General features: G+C 42.1%; 1 protein-coding gene across 3 annotated transcripts; it reads left to right on the forward strand.

Annotated features, from left to right (window-relative positions):
- Positions 1-1975: 1975 nt before the first annotated feature.
- Positions 1976-17766, forward strand: DYRK2 (dual specificity tyrosine phosphorylation regulated kinase 2). Of its 3 annotated transcripts, none has more exons than XM_081309288.1 (3): positions 1977-2115; positions 2742-2890; positions 9731-17766. In XM_081309288.1, exons 1-3 carry the CDS (start codon positions 2067-2069, stop codon positions 11336-11338), a joined length of 1806 nt encoding a protein of 601 aa, XP_081165414.1. In that variant the 5' UTR covers positions 1977-2066; the 3' UTR covers positions 11339-17766. The 3 variants fall into 3 exon arrangements, with proteins under 3 accessions (XP_081165415.1, XP_081165414.1, XP_081165416.1); XM_081309290.1 differs by lacking the exon at positions 1977-2115 and adding an exon at positions 6304-6340 and having other exon boundaries at positions 2761-2890; XM_081309289.1 differs by lacking the exon at positions 2742-2890 and having other exon boundaries at positions 1976-2115.
- The last annotated feature ends 1161 nt before the right edge of the window (positions 17767-18927 follow it).

Genomic DNA, 18927 nt, shown 5'->3' on the forward strand with positions numbered 1-18927 from the left:
TCTTTCAGTTAATTCTGAACACTAAATATGTTTTCCCAAGTGCATTTAAATGTAATAGCCTTCAGTGATAAGCATAGGGAGATATTCCTCACCAGGACCAATTTAGGTCAGCTTCTACAGCTTGTAGTTAGACTGATTGTTCTGCTGTGGTCTTACTCTCTTAGCAGGAAGCCCCAAGAGAATTTTTTGGAAAGACGTATTAGGCAAAATTCTACTCTTTGCAACTGATTCCCTCTGCCAAGCCCCCTACTCTTAATTCTATTAGAGGAGCCCAGAGACACTGGGAGGATCACATTACCTTGAAATACTCAACTTTTGGCTTTGTATGAAGCTGAAGGTGATCTCTGTGGGAGGTTGCTATGACAATTTGCAAACAGTAGAGGCGATGGAACTCCGCAGGAGGTGGCTCCCTTCTCTTTGGAGTCTGCACTAGTTTGGGCCTGCAAGCTGGGTCCTGCAAGGGGCTTGAAGACGCACGCTGCTGGGTGGAGTGGAACGGACCCGTATCCCCAGGAGAACTTCAAAAAACTAGATACCTCTCAGAAAAGAAATCCACAGCATAACTTTCTGCCCTGTCATCTGAGATTTGCCCAGCTTTCCTCTCTCGTTCGTAACTGTTGAAATGGCAAAACCGGTGACCTTTGGACAAAGGCATACAATGTGCCACGCAGCACAAGGCGCAGGTGTGAGATGGGCAAGCAATTTTTTTGGTACTCATGGGAAAGAGAAGTAGTACATGGCCAATTAAAAGGGCAGAGAAATTTTTCACGTGTCTTGGAAGGGAAAGAATCATACCAGAGGACGAGAGAATTTAGAGGTGTCGCTCCCTCGCAGCAGAGAGCAGAGAGGAAGGTGTGTCTCTCCCAGTGGCCGCGTGGGGAAAAGGCTTCCAGTTGTAAGGAAATGGGAGGTGTCTCTGATGTTTATTTTTGCCTAGCAACCCACAGCCAACTGCTTCCCCAGATGCCATCCACAAGCCTCTCTCTGCCTCCTCTTGTCCTAGCGACTGGAGAGCGGTCATTTGGTGTCAGTAAAATCGGGGAGGGTGTGTGTGGCTGAGGTTGAGGTGGGAGGGCAGCCCATCGCCATCGCCCACGCTCAGGGTCACCAGGCTCAGCAACGGCTTCTCCTCGGGCTTGACTCTCCAGGGTGACCCTAGCACAACTAAGTTATATACATGACAAACTGGAGAGGAGGGTGGTTAAGTCTCTGGGACCGTGGAGTAGGGGACAGTATTGTTTGTGAGCAGCCATTAGAAACTGAAAATGCATTTGTGTTTAGGGGAGCGCTTGGATGGGGAGGGGTCTCTGCGGAGATTTCGGTAGGAGAGAAGCAATGGTAGGTGGAGTAGTAAGGCAAAAGAGGGGCGTTGCGGGGGGGTTAGAGAGGCCAAGGAGGGGAAAAGATCCTTGGTGGGGAAGCCTGCGGGAACAGGGCAGATGGCCGGAGGGGCAGGAGGAGGGCAGGCGGGGGCGGCAGAGTTTTGCAGGAGTAAAGGGGGTAGCTATGCAGAGGATCTGGTGTGCAACTGGGACTCCTGTGGGTGGCTGGGTGGGGGTGGGGTAAGTGAGTGTGTGTGGCTAGGGCCGGGGGGAGTCCGGGGAGGGGCCTACGGCGGGGGCGGGGCTGCCCTCCCGGGCCGCGGCGCGCGCGGGCGCTGGTGTGTGAGTGTGCGCGGGGGCGCGCGCGCGAGCCCGGGAGGAGGCTCCCGAGCTAGTGGGTCCTCGCTGCACAGCCCGCTCCCCGCGCCCCTATGTGAGGGAAACGGGGAGCCAGCGGTGCGCAGGGGAGGGCGAGGCATGTGCACGGGCCGGGGGGTGCTGCAGCCGCCCGAGGAAGAGGAGGACGGCGGCGGCGAAGAGGAGAGCGGGGGGCTCGCGGTGGCGGGCCCGGGCCGAGGGGATGCAGCGGACTGTGTGTGTCTGGCTGTAGCTGACGCGAGGCGGCGAGGAGGCGTCGGAGACCCGCGTAAGGGGCGGCCAGGAGGCGGCGGCGGCCGCGAGAAGTAGCAGTGGGACCGGCGGCGGAGACGGCAGCCCTGAAATGCATTTTCCTCTCCAGCGGCCATGTTAACCAGGAAACCTTCGGCCGCTGCTCCCGCCGCCTACCCGACCGGTAAGGAGGGCCGTCCCGCCGCGCCGCCCCAGCCGGCCCCCACCCGGCTCCCGGATCAGCCCTGGCGGGGCGGGCAGCCGCTGCCCGCGGGACCTCGAACAAAGTCGGTGGTGAGGTGCAGGAGAGCTCCGGGCAGACCGTGCGCCCTGGCCTCTGCACCGCTGCGCTCATTGTTGCACGCGGGCCCAGGGCGGCCTCGAAGGGAGCCCTCCTCCCCGGCCTGGGTTCGACCTGCTAGGGCTCTGGCGGGGCCGTCCGGGCCTCCTCCCCTCTGGTCCCAAGCTTGGAGAGGCCGTTGCGCCCTCCTCGGCCAGCCAACCCCCCCTCCTGGCCGCTGGCCGCCTGCAACGTGGGCCGCGAAGCTCAGGCCCGGCCCGGCTTCCCCGCGGGTCGCGAACTCGCGCGCCAGGGCCCGACTTAACTTTGCAGCTGCCTGAGCCCCGCCCGTGGGTGCGCGCTGGGGAACCGGTCCCGACGCCCCCTCACTCCCCTGATGCACGTTTTTGCTGTCCCATTCTCTCCCTCCGTCTTCTGGGAAAGAGGATTCGCTGCCCATTGGGGTGGGGGATCTGGATGACTCTCTCCCCCCTGACCCTCTTTTGTCTCCTCCCGCGTGTGGCTCCCAGGCCGAGGAGGGGACAGCGCTGTTCGCCAGCTTCAGGCTTCCCCGGGGCTCGGTGCGGGGGCCCCTCGGAGCGGAGTGGGGACCGGCCCGCCCTCCCCCATCGCCCTGCCTCCTCTCCGGGCCAGCAACGCTGCCGCCGCAGCCCACACGGTGAGACCCAGCCCATGGGTGGCCAAGGGGGTGGGCGGCGGGAGGGCTCCCGGCAGAGGCACCGGGCTTGTGGGGTTCTGACTCTGGGACAAGTGAGGGCGAAGTGCGGGCAGCTCCACGCCCCTGGCCTGTGGCCTGTCCTCGACGCCGCCCTCTGTAACTTGGGTGAGCCAAAGCTGCAGCCACAAAGGAATACTTGTGGCGTGGGCCCCTCACTTCCCCTCCGGAGCCCGCCCACCCCTGAAATCCTCTTCCTTGGAACTTCCTCCTCGCCGCTTTCCTTCTGTCTTCCCTCTTTTTTTCATCCTTGCTTCCCAGAGCTCCCTTCCCTGACCCGGTAAACAGCCCCCCCCCCCTCCCGTGGGTAGTGGGTATTTATAGAAACAGATATGTTAGGGGACAGCCAGGCCGCCTTGCCCGGAAAATCGATCCCCCAAAGAGCCTCTGAGGCCTGGCTCCAGCCAGCAGGGAGCACCACCAATTGTCCCCCGCGTGTGTAAGCATGTTTTATGAGTGCTACAGGTTTGAGCACAGCAGAAATTGTAATTAACATTAACAAAAATAAGAGCCACAGCAGTAGTCAAAACAAAACAAGCCACCCCTGTAGGATTCTCTAGTTGGACATTATTCAAAAGGAAAGGGCTAGCTTTGTTTTGTAGGTAGCAAGGGAAGGGTGCCTGACAGGTGCTGTGGCCCCTCTGAGGGCTAAGAGGGAGTGGGGAGCTCAGCTTGGGACTGGTGACTGCAGAGATCAGCAAGCTGGATTGGACTTCAACATGTACCTCTTCTCAGCGCCCAGCGATTGCCCTTGGATGGTGACTGGCAGCTTAGAGGAGATGTGCACTTGAAGGAGGTGGTGGTTTCATAGATCTTTTTACCAGTTGGATCTTTCAGAGGAGCCCCCTAAGGTGATTAGGTGTGAGGGATGCATGGTAGGGATATGGTTTTGTTTGCCAAGTGAAAGTTGAGTTCCTGTAGAAAAGGCCATTTGTAGCCTGTAGGGGATCATCATGTGTTCTGGGGGAACCTGTTTATTCGAGGAAAAATTGTGAGTGAATGTCTGGGCTGGAGTTATGCCTGTTAGAGAGAGAGAGAGAGAGAGAGAGAGAGAGAGAGAGAGAGAGAGAGAGGGAGAGAGAGGGAGAGGGAGAGGGAGAGGGAGAGGGAGAGGGAGAGGGAGAGGGAGGGAGGCGCATTTCAGAGGAAACATTTTCTTGTTATTCATATTCTCTCTCTCTCTCTTTCTCTTCATGACATGTCTAGTCCCAGGGCCTAGGACTTCACTACACAGATATTAACTAATCTGTATTGGACTGTTGATGGGAGGGAGAGAATCTGCAGGTAGGATGGATGATTCTGTGTATTGCCCTTGAATGTTATTGTCACAGATACTTCAGTTAAGGAACTACCATTGGTTTTAGGGATTTGGATTTTTTTTTGTTTAGTCTAGAATCATCTGACAGTTTGGAAAATATAACATCCAGTTTTTTTCCATGTGTTGATGTAATCACATGACATGATGTGAACTGAGAAAGAATACTTGGTTTGTATCTGGATTCCAGTTTTTTAAGGATGGGCTTTGCTTGATCAGAGCCTCTTTGCCATTGAAATATGTGATGAAATTAGAGAAAACAAAATCACCACTGGAGGAATAACCTGTGGTGTACCAGAAACGTGAATATGTGAGTGTATTTCCCAGTGCTTCGAATGATAAATATCTGTGTTTTGCTGTCTAAGTATGCGTAGTTTACTTGTTTTTAACTTAAGTGTAAACTTCAGTATGCTGTTAATTATTAGATGCTTCGTTTTGAAAATGTGAATTTGGGTTTGAATGTTGTTTAGTTTTGATACTATATGTATAACATCACAGATTTCATAGAATAAGAAAGTTTAAAGGACCACTGAATTTATGGGATTCTATTCCTTCATTTTTAGTTGAGGATGCAGACTCTACAAAGTAACTGGTTTGGTCAAAATTCCCTAGCCAACTCATATCAATACATGTTGTACAGCCCCAAACCCTCATGAGACTGGTTTTAATATACTGCCTGGCACTATTAAGTCTAGGAAATTGTATTAGCTGTATTATAAATGCAAGAACCTTTGCAGATTCATATTCCCATATGTCTGTCAGGTTTTTATAAGTTTTTTGATTTTAATTCCAGAGCAGTTACACCTAGGAAGAATTATTTTAGAATGAGTGGGGAGAAAAGGGCATTAAGGAAAGAAAAATGGCCTTGTCATAGGAGCTTGCCCATATTTTCCCTTATAAATGATATAGTAGACAGGTAAATAAGTGATTATAAAGATTATGATTCTTAGAATTTCCCATTGCCCCTTGTTTTCTGTCTCCTTTTATCTTTTTATACTTATTTAGTCTATTTATCATTTAAAGTATGCCCAATATCTATCTTGATTCCCAGTAGCTCTTTTTTAAAAAAATAAATATATATAGTCAGGGAGATATTAATATATTTCATTTATAAAATTCCAAAATACTAAAATCTATCACTTTTATGACTTAAGGCTTAAAGCACTCTCCAGTTACCTTTATGAAATAATTTGGAGTAAAGAATTAAAGTTCATATTTTAAAAATAATAGTATTTGGAAGAGGAACAAGTTGATATTGTGTAGACTCAGGGCTACATGGGCTGTCTTGTGCTAGGGAGGAGCTAACATCCTTTTTAGACTCAGATTTATTCCTATAACAGCACACACAGTAGTTTTAGGATGATTTTGGAGAAGTTTGTAAAACCCTGGAAGATATTAAGACAGTAAAAAAAAATTTGTCAAACTTGTTAAAAGACTATTGTTCTTACATAATTTTTAATACTGAAATATTTCATGGTCAAAGGGAGCTGTTGTAGGTCCTCCTATTTTAAATCCTCACTTGTGGATATTTTAACCACTGCATTCAGCCTATGTTTTTAAATGTGACACACACTGTGCTAGACATTAGCAAATCAAATAGGAATAAGCCAGGTTCTCAGCCTTCAGAGGCTCGAGTGGGAGTGAGAGTTTTTTAATAACCTTAAGTTTATGATGTAGTCCTGGCATATGTATTCTGGAAATGTTCTGGCTTTTCTAATTTTTCATACCCCCCTCCATCCCACCTTTATAGATCAGTTAATTGCGCTTTTGAGTTTGGTTGTGATTTCAGAGTCCTTCAGTGTTTGAGGCTCAAATTCTTCTTTGACTTGAGCTCTCACATGAATCCCTTCAATGTCTAGAAAGTTTAAGGTTCTATGTGTGGTTTTTAGGTGTTTAGGTGTCTGCTACAGGTGTTTTTTAACCAACTGTCCTCAGCCTACAAGTCTCTGCTGATGTACTGATAGCGTAACATCTTGAGACTTAAGTCACCAAGGGACATGTCCTAATGCCCTGGGTATTGACTTCATGTTTTCTTTTGAAGGTACAAAATATATTTCTCAAGAAAACCCCCAAGAAAGGTGAGAATTAATAGCAATTTATTGACATGTATTCTTCTATTCAGCAAATAAGTGCTTATTGTGTATCTGAGTTTATGTTAATAGGGACTTACAAAGATAAGAGGTGGACCTTGCCTTGGAATTACTTAAAACCAATTCTAGGTGGGTACATCTGATATTAAAACAATTACAGTAGAATGAAATAAGTGTTATTAATTACATGTCAGCGCATTATAAGTATAGAAGGAGCTGTTTAGTAGGTCAAAGGAGAATTGAACTAGGCATTGAAGGGTGAGTAGCATTTTATCACCTAGACAGTGGAAGAAGAAGATTCCAAGCAGCATCTGAAATGAACAGTCATAATAGTCCCGATGAGGTAGCTTTGTTACCGTCTCTCTGCAGACAACAACAGTAAGGTTCAGAGAGATTAATTGCCCAAGTTCACATGGTTGATAAATGGTAGAGGTGGGTTTATTTCATGTTTGTCTTACTGGAAATCCCTGGGCTTCTATAAAATGGGACCTCATTGAAAGCAAAGGAATGTAAAAGTGCTTGGTGTTTACATGGGTCTTGGGAAATTCAGTTTTCTTCCTTTTAGTCTAGTGGCAGTGGTAATTGAGACTAGAAGGGCTTAGATTATTGAGGCTCTACATTTTAGGGCCTTGTGTTCTCACTAGTAAGTTGCATTAGCTGTGGTAAGGGGACATAGTTGTGGGCCTTGAGCAAAAGCAAGAACACTCAGATTGACATGTGTAAATGTAACTCTAAAGACATTATGAAGAAGAGACTTGGAGAATTCCAGACTGAGAAACAAGGGTGCATATTATAAAGCTGCTTTAATTGTCCCAGTGAAAGGCAGTGGGTATGTAAGATGCTTATGGAAAAGGTATGCAAAGATAAACATGACTGGACCTCATGGTGGTTTGCGAAGATGGAGGGGGATGCCAAGAGGGTATTCCAGGTGTGCCATTTCCAGGGCAGGAAATGAGTGACTGTGGAGGTTAAGACTTTTGTTTGTCAAAAATTGAGAATTATGAAAGGATGAAACCTTTTTGGTAGAAAAATCACAAGTTGGGTTTGATGTGCCTTTGGATGAGAGAGCTAGCAGTTTGATGTGGGTCTTTAGCTCTGGAGACATGTATTCTGCAGGTCTGAACTAGGGCAGATAGGGCAGACATCAGCCCAGGAGTGATGCTGAAGCCTGACTGAGGTCAGGATGAACCAGGGAATTGTGGGAGTGAGCAACCAAGAGAACTGAGCCTTGAGCCCTGAAGAACCCTGGAACCAACTTAAGGACAGGCAAACTGGCAGTTGATACTGCCAAAGGAGACCAAGAGAAAGCAGTTGGAGAGGTACAAGATGGTCTGGTTCATAGGGAAACTGTCTAGTTGACTAAAATGTTTGTGATCAATTTTTGAAATATTCCAAACATAAAAATTGCTATAGCAAAAATTAAAGTGAATTTCTGATGTTCAAAAAAAAATGATGGCTATTATTTTAGAAATCCTTAAACCTTCAAGGTTGATGTAGCTTTAAGTTTAATGAAGCATTTCTTATAGCATGTATATAAGTAAGGTGTACTTTTATCCTGCCCTAAAGAGAACAGTTGTGTAGGAGGGATATGTTTTGAATTCCAGGTGTTTTACTGCTAGTGATTGACAGACCATAGTGGGGAGGAAGGGATGCAGAGAAACAGGTTTGGGAACAAAAGCAGTGAAGACTGTATTAATTTTATATATGCCTAAGGCTTTCCTAATGCATTTTTATGGACTATCCTGCTTTTGGTGTAGAATGAAGATAAACTAACCTGTCCAGCCACCCTAATATAATATAAGGTCACCTAGCATGGAGTATCAGTATCATATCTGAGTTTAATAAAAAAGATCAACTATAAATCTTAGGAAAATCTCTCTGAGAAATAAGATCCCTGAATCTATGAAGTCATAGACAGGTCCAAGTACTGCCTTCTACTTTGCTTTAGAAGCAAGCTGAGAGAAGCCTCAGTTTGCAGATAATCGTAACACATGGTATGTCTGTCAGCTTAAGAAAAAGGGAAGGGCTTGATCTTATAGTAGGAAGGAAGGATTTAAAATTTCATTTTATAATTCTGGTGTCCCAGACCATTTCTTGAATTCTTATGTTACAGCTACAGAGCACTTTTTTTCCCTCCTAGTGGTATAAAAAGCCCCAAAGGTAGACTTTAGCAGGGGATAATAGAAAAAAATACTGATGACAAAGGCCTTCAGCTAGTTTATTGTAAGCTCTTAAAGGGCATCCCACCCTCCCAGTTTTGTGGCTAGACCTCTGGCAGTACCAGGTGAATGAATGAGGTGAATTGTGAGTGATAAGTTGGTCTTTGAGATTTCATATAAAAATCACTAGCAGGCTGCTTTTAAGGAAATCAGGCATGTTCTCAGAATGCCTAGCCTCTTGGTTTCCCAGACCAATTTTGTTTAGACAAGACAGTTCAGGGATGCACCTGTGCCTGAAATAGCAGTTGCTTTTTTGTATTCCCTGTTAGAAAGTCAAGTGTCCCAGCAGCCTATAGAAATAAATGTCTTCTGAGGGTAGAGCCATTGACCAAAGCAAGGCCCCAGACATTGTGGTGGTTGCTTGGTTTGTTGAGCTGAATGGCCTTAAATGGTCATTACAGTCAGTAAAGCCCAGAAACTTTTAAAAATAGATCAGAGGCTTACAAGATAACTGTGGTACATATCTTTGTGAGGATCTTTCAAGCAGAGTTTTGCTTTGTCACTGAATCATATATATGTTCCTAGATTTCCAAGGAGAAGGGAACACTGATGATTAAGCAGTTTGGGACTAGATCTAGATATTGGAGAAAGAATATGTAACTCTTGTCCTCATGTTATAAAGAAACTGCTATGTAAGGTATGGAAGATGCTGTGATCCCAGGGTTGGGAGCCAGTGTAAATTCTGATGTGCTAATGCTTTTCCAGCGTCCACTGTCATTTTTATGTTAAGTATGAATTTAGTGGAACACCTTTGATAGGCCAGACCTGGTATTAAATGTTAGGGGATAATGGAAAAAGATGAACAAGAAAGATTGGTCTCTGCCTCACAGAAGAACTTACTATAAGGACTCTAGCTTTGCAGAGCAACCTGCTTACCTGTTAGATTTCACAGTTGTGAGGTCCCTCTTTCCTGTGTTTTCTAGCCTTACTCAGTCACTTGATCGCTTTTTCTTTTATTGTATCAGAGCTTGTTAGCATCATCTCTGTTCTCTGTCAGTGTGTTCATGGGGTCTCTCCATTTAGTAAAACTAATTCTGGCTATGGATTCAAACCAAAGTGGATTTTTGTAAAGTTGGGGGATGGTGACTGACTTATAAAATCTCACATTTGAACAGGCAGAGCTCTTGCATTCTATTTATGTTTCCTGTCTCAATTCCAGATTGGTGGCAGTAAGCACACAATGAATGATCACCTGCATGTTAGCAGCCACAGCCACGGACAGATTCAGGTTCAGCAGCTGTTTGAGGATAACAGTAACAAGCGGACAGTGCTCACAACACAACCAAATGGGCTTACAACAATGGGCAAAACCGGCTTGCCAGTGGTGCCTGAGCGGCAGCTGGAGAGCATTCACAGACGGCAGGGGAGCTCCACCTCTCTGAAGTCTATGGAAGGCATGGGGAAAGTAAAAGCCACTCCCATGACTCCTGAACAAGCAATGAAGCAATATATGCAAAAATTAACAGCCTTTGAACACCATGAGATTTTTAGCTACCCTGAAATATACTTCTTGGGTCCAAATGCAAAGAAACGCCAGGGTATGACAGGTGGACCCAACAATGGTGGCTATGATGATGACCAGGGATCATATGTGCAGGTGCCCCACGATCATGTGGCTTACAGGTACGAGGTCCTCAAGGTCATTGGAAAGGGGAGCTTTGGTCAAGTGGTCAAGGCCTATGATCACAAAGTCCACCAGCATGTGGCCCTGAAGATGGTGCGGAATGAGAAGCGCTTTCACCGACAGGCTGCAGAGGAGATCCGAATCCTGGAACACCTGCGGAAACAGGACAAGGATAATACCATGAACGTCATACACATGTTGGAGAATTTTACCTTCCGCAACCACATCTGCATGACATTTGAACTGCTGAGTATGAACCTCTATGAGCTCATCAAGAAGAATAAATTCCAGGGCTTTAGCCTGCCTTTGGTCCGCAAATTTGCCCACTCGATTCTGCAGTGCTTGGATGCTTTGCACAAAAACAGAATAATTCACTGTGACCTTAAGCCCGAGAATATTTTGTTAAAGCAGCAGGGCAGAAGCAGTATTAAAGTGATTGATTTTGGCTCCAGTTGTTATGAGCATCAGCGTGTCTACACATATATCCAGTCACGTTTTTACCGGGCTCCAGAAGTAATACTTGGGGCCAGGTACGGCATGCCCATTGATATGTGGAGCCTGGGCTGCATTTTAGCAGAGCTCCTGACAGGTTACCCCCTCCTGCCTGGGGAGGATGAAGGGGACCAGCTGGCCTGTATGATTGAACTGTTGGGCATGCCTTCCCAGAAACTGTTGGATGCATCCAAACGAGCCAAAAATTTTGTGAGCTCCAAGGGTTATCCCCGTTATTGCACTGTCACGACTCTTTCAGATGGTTCTGTGGTCCTCAATGGAGGCCGTTCCCGGAGAGGGAAACTGAGGGGCCCACCGGAGAGCCGAGAGTGGGGAAATGCACTGAAGGGATGTGATGATCCCCTTTTCCTTGACTTCTTAAAACAGTGTTTAGAATGGGATCCTGCAGTTCGCATGACCCCAGGCCAGGCTTTACGGCACCCCTGGCTAAGGAGGCGGTTGCCAAAGCCTCCCACTGGGGAGAAGACTTCAGTGAAAAGGATAAGCGAGAGCACTGGTGCTATCACGTCCATTTCCAAGTTACCTCCACCTTCCAGCTCAGCTTCTAAACTGAGGACTAATTTGGCACAAATGACAGATGCCAATGGGAATATTCAGCAGAGGACAGTGTTGCCAAAACTCGTTAGCTGAGCTCAAGTCCCCCGATGCTGGTAATCTGAAAGATACGACATAGCTGAGCCTTATTGGGTTGAAAAGGAGTAGCTCAGACCTGTTTTTATTTGCTCAATAACTCAACTCATTTGTATCTTTTCAGCACTTAATTTTAATGTAAGAAAGTTGTTTGTTTTGTTTTTATAAAATACATGGGGACAATGCTTTAAGTTTTTATACTTTCTGAAACTTTTTGTTTTCTACAAGTACGATGAGCCTTACTGTATTTAGTGTGGCGGAGTAATAACATCAGTGGCAGGCCATTGATTACTTCATGACTGCCACGCATTTACAGATTGGTCAAAGACATTCACTATGTTTTTATGGTTCATATTCTCCCCTTCTCTCTCCACACTCCAGGTTCATGCACAGGTGTAGCATGTCCTGCTTCTTTTTTCCATAAATAAATCTGGGTGGTACTGGTGGTGGGAGGACAATGGTCAGGATGAAAATGATATTCTAAGAAAAACTGCACCTTAGAGATTTTGTTCCTGAAGTAATGATCAAACAAATACAAAATAAGATCCCCAAGTTTTAAATTGCCCAGTTAGCATTCTGACATTTTAAAAGCTGGCAAGGCAGCATTTTGGTGGCTAAGTGGAAACGGAAACGTGTGTGTTCCTCCAAATTTTCTACTCTGATCGGCAAGCTGTTTTGTCAGGAAGCCTCCTATTTCAAGATTGGTTATGCACCTAATTTTAGAAATGTATTCCATGACTGTTCCTCACTTCTCTGCTCTTCTCTCTGTTCCTCTTTCACCACACATCTGTTATCTGCATTTAGTTTGTCTTCTTTCTTCAGCTGTACATCCCAGACTGTTAATTCAGAAAGAGACATCTCAGCTGTGTGATTGTGACCACCACTTCATATTCCAATTTTTAAAAGAACAGCAGTCCAGCTACTGAAGGTGGGGATTTCCATAGTTCCAAAGAAGATTTAGCAGGTTAGAGTGAGTTCACACGTTTCAGGTGCCACTGCAAGGTTCCCTTAGCCTGGGAAAGTATCAACTCTCTCTTTAAAGAAAGAAAGAAAAAAAGCAGGGTTGAAAACCCTCTTGGTGAACAGAAATCACTGTGGCCATTCAGTAAGGCCAGCTTTAACAACACATTTAAAGGAAGAGAAATTCAACCTCAAGTTAAATGGTTTGACTTATTCTTTGCATCTTTAGAAGAACCACAGAATTTGCATTCCTCTATTTTATTTTACTTTCTTTTGGGTTGCACTGATTGTTTTTGTGGGAATGACACTTTACCTGGGAAAGTAACCGAGAGTTAGGTAAAAGAATATTTTCTTCTCTGAATAATAATTATTTTCACAGTGAAAATTTCAGTATTTTATCACTAATGTATGAGCAGTGATATATATCAATTTCAAGGCACGTGGAAAAATTTTTTAGTATGTGCAATTTAATATAGAAAGATTTCTGCCTGTTTGGACAATAGGTTTGGGGTAGTATAAATTAGGATAAATAACCTTTTATATGCACAGATATTATTGTATTGCCTGTAAATTGATTTACAAGTACTTAAAGCATGGTCCCCAGTGAGGCCAAGAAAGTTTCCGGTTAAGTTCTTTTAATATGAATCCTACAGTTTCTTTTACTTTAAGATAAAAAAAAAATGTAGTTTTGAAAAAAAAAACATTTTACTTATCTTGAGGCTTTGCTGGTTGATGGTGGAAAAATATGCTCAGGAAATATTTCAGATATTTGCCAAAAAACAGTAATAAGATTAGCTTATTAATAAGATGGTGATATTGATATTTGCTTTACTATTTAAAGGTGTCACTGATAAATTAATTTGTACTTATGTATTTAGAAATTATAGCTTATTTCCCCTAGTCAAATTCTTTAGCATATTGTACACATTTATGTGTAATCTGTGAAAGTGCAATAATATATTAGTAACTTGCATTTTAAATAATGCTCATGTGACGAAACCCCCAATCAGTGGTTTATAGGACTTAAACATTTGAGTATTTATTGAGATTTTGGCTTAAAGGCTTAAGAAGTAAAAGACTTGGTTTGGTGACTTTGTAAAACCATGAGTCTCTTAATGATGGTTAGCTTCTTGAGGTCATTAAAATAAATAAAAACACATAAAGGTCATATTCCCCTTATAATTCTCCTCTTCCATTTCCACTCTCATTTTTACATTTTGCCTCAAATACATGAGACTGACCCTGCCGTTATTAATTTTCCTATAAAATGATTATACATATGAAAATTTACATTAAATAGTAAAAATAAAAGTTTGTCTTTTCCCCACCACACAAAACTGGTTCTTAAGATGCCAGCAATGCATTTGTGGCTATCTTTATTCACAAATGCAACCGGAAACTTTTAAGCCAAACTATAATGTGCAGTGCTATGGGGCTTTTTTTTTTTTCCTCCTACCCAAATACAGTGAAAGTTTCTATATACATGAGAGCCGCCACATTTAAGTGTTTAGTGACAGAGCTGCTTTTAAAAAATTCTAGTTGGATTATACTATCAGAAAAAAAAAAGTTGCATCTTTGTGATTTTTCAAAACCTAAAATATAAAGGGCTCTGTTAGCTACTAGGAATTGGCTTGGAAACAGTCCTTGGTCTCACAGGTTACCATTGTCTAGGGATGTCTGAGCTGTTGTCAGTTTTAGGAATAGCACAGTGTTGTCTTGTCTTTGGTTGCAGTCTCATTTGGCTCCGTTTCTTGCACCACCAGAGTGTTCATTGCCACTTAAGTGTATTGCTACAACGGTGGAACAACAGTGATGCAAGACCGTGTAGATTAACAGTAGAGGAGAAATTGTGCCCTTAGTGTTAACAATGTGCCTTTTGTTCTGAATGCCATGTTGTAGGGCATGCATTTTTTGGCCTCTTTAACTCTTTGAATGCTAGGCAGTAAGGATGGAACCCACCTCTGCAAAGATACATCTGTCTTAACTATCTAGTTACAGGCCTTAATAGAAACCATAAGGCATGAATCATCATTGGGTGTTGAACAAGATAACCATTGGCTAGTTACACAGGGAATCCCTGTGTTTAAGGGGTTAAAGATGTCCTTTGTTGTATCTTAACATCAGACTGATTTTTTAAAGGATATTTTTTTTGTTATGCTAACACTAGACAAAAATCAACTGTATTTGTAAAAATTTACCTCAAACCATTTAATTTTATAGTGTGATTAATCCCAGGGCATTTGGTATGAACCAAAGTGCATTCCTTTTATATGTGCCTGGCTCTAGTAAGGATGGCCAGGGATTTTTACAATATGGGTGCAAGGCACTTAAGCCACTTTTAAACTTAATGGGTGGTTTGGAGTCATGTTAAATGACTCCATCAGAATGTTAGAAAACACTTTAGGCATCAGTAGCATTGGGCCATATTGGAATCTTCAAATACAAGTGTGAATTATTTTAAAGAGAGCATTCATTTTTGTAATTTTTTTCATCAAAAATATTTCTGGTAAGAAGACTTTTTAAAAATCTGATTTGGTTGGTAAAGGTTTTAATATTGCCCAACATAATGCTGTGGTAGCATTTAAAAAACAAGTATTTGTGAACTCTTTCTTTCTTAGGGGCTTGTACATCTCTCTGCTATGGACATATATAAAATTAATTGTAATTATACTCAGCTCAACTGCTACAGTTATGTCTAGGCAGTGGCTTGGGTTTTTATCGAGCAACAACTTAGACACGTGACTGTAATATGCTGCAACTGTGTGTACTGAAAATATGTGAAAATGGTTGAATGTGGACTGTGTATATATGTATGTAAAAATTTCTGTGAGATGCTGCTGTCGCCACTTAACATGAAATATGTTCTAGTGGATTTTAATCCTAGTGGCCAGTTCTATGATACTGTATGTATTGTACAGCTGATGACAGGAGTAAGACTGTTTAGTGAATATTTGTTAAATTTTATTGTTGTGGCCAGAGATAATTTCAGAATAAAATTTTAATGTCCTACCTTACTTTTCTCCCCTTTTCTAACTATAATTTAACTCCTGATCTATTGCTGGTATCATTCTTGGTCTGCTAGTCTGGAGAGAGTTTAGAATGTTAAACAGATAGTTCTATATCAGTGACTTGAGAAGTTAAAATAGTCCATTCTACTGGTTTGTTCATTGGCAATAATTATTAGTTTAATTTAGATGTGCAGACTTCAAGTAAGAGAGATTAAATATTTAATAGGCAGTTCTTGGTATTCTCAGAATATTCTATTTTTTGACATTCAATGTTTTTATGTTACTCTTTTACATGGTATTAACCATATTCTACCATGCTAGAGCCTCAGATCTTTTTTTTTTAATGCTCCAGAGTGGCAGTTGAGCTATGGGGACAGAGTCTGTCCATTCTTCCCCACCAATCCTCATAATTTCCTACACACAATATCTGGTAAATTATTAGTATGTGCTCTCTCCTGCTCCACCCCATGCTTTTTAATGTGAATGTGTTTGCAGTTTTTGTACTTGGTGTTCTCTGTAGTTCACATTTTGGGGTTTTAGTGTCTCTTGTCATGACTGGGTCAGAACTAAAGCCTGTGAACTACAACTGGCTCATGGAGTGTCAAGTTCAGTTAACACCAAGCTAAGAGTTTACTCACAGATGACAGCAAGCAGATGCTCTGGTAATTTGTCAGACATTGCAGGGATATTATGTAGACAAATATTTCCCTCATGTGGAAAGAACTACCTCACATTTGTATTTACATCCCTCCTGCCACCAGCAGCCAAGGAATTACTTGGTGTGTTTTCCTGCATCAGTAAAGGGATTTGCTCAAACAAGGGAATAGTGTGAGAGCTCCTCAGCCCAGGTTTTGTCTTATTATAAACTATGCTATAAATTTCCTTTTTTTTTTTTTTTGCCTATTTTGCCTTTCAAAGTTCATGTCCAATGCAAAAAAACAAAAAATAAAAATAAACAAACCCAATTAACCAGACAACCTAAAGCAAAACAATACAATTAGAGATAAAAAATTTAAGAGATAAGCATTACATATAAAGTTGGAAGTTAGTACTAAAGCAGCAATTGTTTTCAAATATATTGTCCATATCTGACCCAGGGGAGATGATAGTTCCCACTTTTATTCAAATCTTTCAGAGCTTTTTCTGAAATTGATAAATGTTATATTCTTTTGAATCTCTATAATCACTTCCCTTTTGGAATCAATAGATATACAAATAAATATTTTTGGAAATTTAAAGTTGCCAGCACTAGAGCATGTTCCTAGCTGAGGTTGAGTCTTTTAAAAAGGGGAAGTCGGTTTGATTACTTTTTTTTTTTTTTTTGAAAGAAAATTAAGAGGAATCTGAAGAAAGGTTATTTGTAGCATTGTTTCAATGTTTTAAGTTTGAATTACATTGAATTTCCTTTGGGCCATTAGGCAAATAAACACTTAGGGATACTTAATGCAGTTCCAAATGGAAAGTGTGTCACACACGTGGGAGAACTGCATCTTCCTGCAAAGTCATTGCTTTGTGTTCTTGGTTTGACTCTCTTTGCTATGGTCACATTCTTAATATCTGTGGTGTATTTCATATATGGGAGAAAAACAGAATTGCCATTTCCTTGCATCTTAAGAAGGTTTAGTGAGGAAGCTAATGAGTAGATATTTACTTTTCTGAAGAAAGCTGACATTTTAGGAGTATTAACTCTACATCGATGATAAGAAGCAGCAAGGATGTGTTATAACCAGATCACGTGTTCCAGAGAGCACTGCTCCTTAGGAAAGAAAGTGCCACAGATCTCATGGTGTCCTGTGAACCTCAATTCATCCTCACATGTTCCTTTGAGCTATTATTATCTTCACTTGATATTTGAAGGAACTGAAGTCACTAGCTTCAAAGTGACTTTGTAAAAACTACAAAGTTGGGGTCCAGGTTTTAATCAGGTAATTTTGATCTTGGACATTAAAGGAAAATTCCAAACTACATGTTACACAGAAAAATTTAGAAGGTAAAAGGGAATTTGTGCTAGCAATGGGTAGAAACTACCAAAAGAAAAAAAAAAAAAAAAAAGAAAGAGGATTACAGCATCTTTTTTCTCTTCAGGTGCACCCAGTAATGTTAAATGCACTTGCACACACCCTTGGTATATTTGTAGAAGAGTAACGTACATTGCCATTTAAGGGGAGGTAATCATTGTAGATGATTCTTTATTTTCTGTGTTCTTAAAATGTTTTTTAAAAAATATTTGAGTGTATGAAAATATTTTTTGACACTACTAATTCTCAGGGATTAAAAGTTAAATTTTTACTGACTGTAGCAGTAGGTGAATCTTACATTCAGACTTACTCAGGTTTCCTATCATATGCCTCTATATTTAAGAAAATATAGAATGCCTTCCAGGGAAATATATAAAAATAAAAATTTCAGATACAATTTTAAAATACCAAATTGTAAATAAACCAGTTTTACAAACTAAAATATTGTGTCTTTCCTTGCGTTATATTCCAAATTATTTCACCTCCTGAGTTTGAGGACTTTTAAATATCAAGGCTGTTTCTTCATTTGCACAAATGAAGTGTGCTATTTGTTAACCCAAGCCCAGGAATAGGCCCAGATCACTTAAGTAAAATATTATTGAATTGTTTTTAGTTGTTTGGGGGGAAATGTAATAAGTTATAAGCAATTTATGTAGATGGTCAGTAAATTTAAGTGTATGAGTAAATTTGGGCTAATCTGTCATCCTTTACTTGAGAGGAATATAGTCCTTAATTTTCCCTTTCTCTAGAATTCAATTCATTGGAATTTTGGCTTTGGTAGGCTTAAATTGAAAAATAGAGAAATTCAAGTAATAGAACTGTATTAACATGTATTGCAGATGTCATTCATTTGCCAAATATTTATTTAATTCTTAGTATATGCCAAGTTCTGTTATAGGCACTAGGAATACATAATGGTGAACAAAACAGACATGTTTCTTGTCTTTAGGGAGTTTTTAGGTTGGTTGGGAAGGCAGGTATTACATAAATCATTATATGAACAAACACATAATTGCAGATATAATAAGTGCTGTGAAGGAAAAGCACATGGTGTTGAGTGTACACAGTGACAGAGGTGGTTGTGTGGTTCCTGGGTGGCTTCCCTGGGATATAGCTTTTGAGTGGAAGAAGGAAGAGCAGGCAGCTAGGGGAAGCTAGGTGAGCAACTGAAGTATGAAATGCAGCTGATAGGTAGTTGAGCACCGGCCATGAGAGGCCCTATTAAAGATTTTGGCCTTTGTCCTATGTGCAAGGCAGCAAACAAGGGATTTTAAGGAGAAAAAAAAAAAATTCTGTTAGTCACTTGGCTCTCCCTGGCTGTTTTTAGTAGATCATACCAAGAAGAGTGAATAGAAGAAAAAAGGATATTTAGAAGTGTTGGCAAGAAATGGCAGATTGGACCATAGAGGTAAAATAGATATTTAAAGAAGTTATATTTGAGGGCATTTTAGGAGGCAGAAATATAAGGTAATAACAGAGGTGTTTCTTTGTGTATGAAAAGTAGCTTTAGCTATTTCTCATTTGCTACATTGCATGGGAGGGAATTGCAGTATCCAATTCATTTGAGGAAGGAAAGAGTTGAAAATCAATGTCTTTGGCAACA

Source organism: Spermophilus citellus, assembly GCF_964194105.1.
Source record: "Spermophilus citellus genome assembly, chromosome: 10".
In the NCBI taxonomy this organism is placed as follows: Eukaryota; Metazoa; Chordata; class Mammalia; order Rodentia; family Sciuridae; genus Spermophilus; species Spermophilus citellus.

Bases quoted from the DNA above. Each gene is read 5' to 3' on its own strand.
- DYRK2 (XM_081309288.1), top strand. From the start codon at position 2,067: ATGTTAACCAGGAAACCTTCGGCCGCTGCTCCCGCCGCCTACCCGACC. The intron at 2,116-2,741 runs GTAAGGAGGGCC...TGTGGCTCCCAG, and splicing joins TCCCGCCGCCTACCCGACCG to GCCGAGGAGGGGACAGCGCT. The intron at 2,891-9,730 runs GTGAGACCCAGC...TCTCAATTCCAG, and splicing joins CTGCCGCCGCAGCCCACACG to ATTGGTGGCAGTAAGCACAC.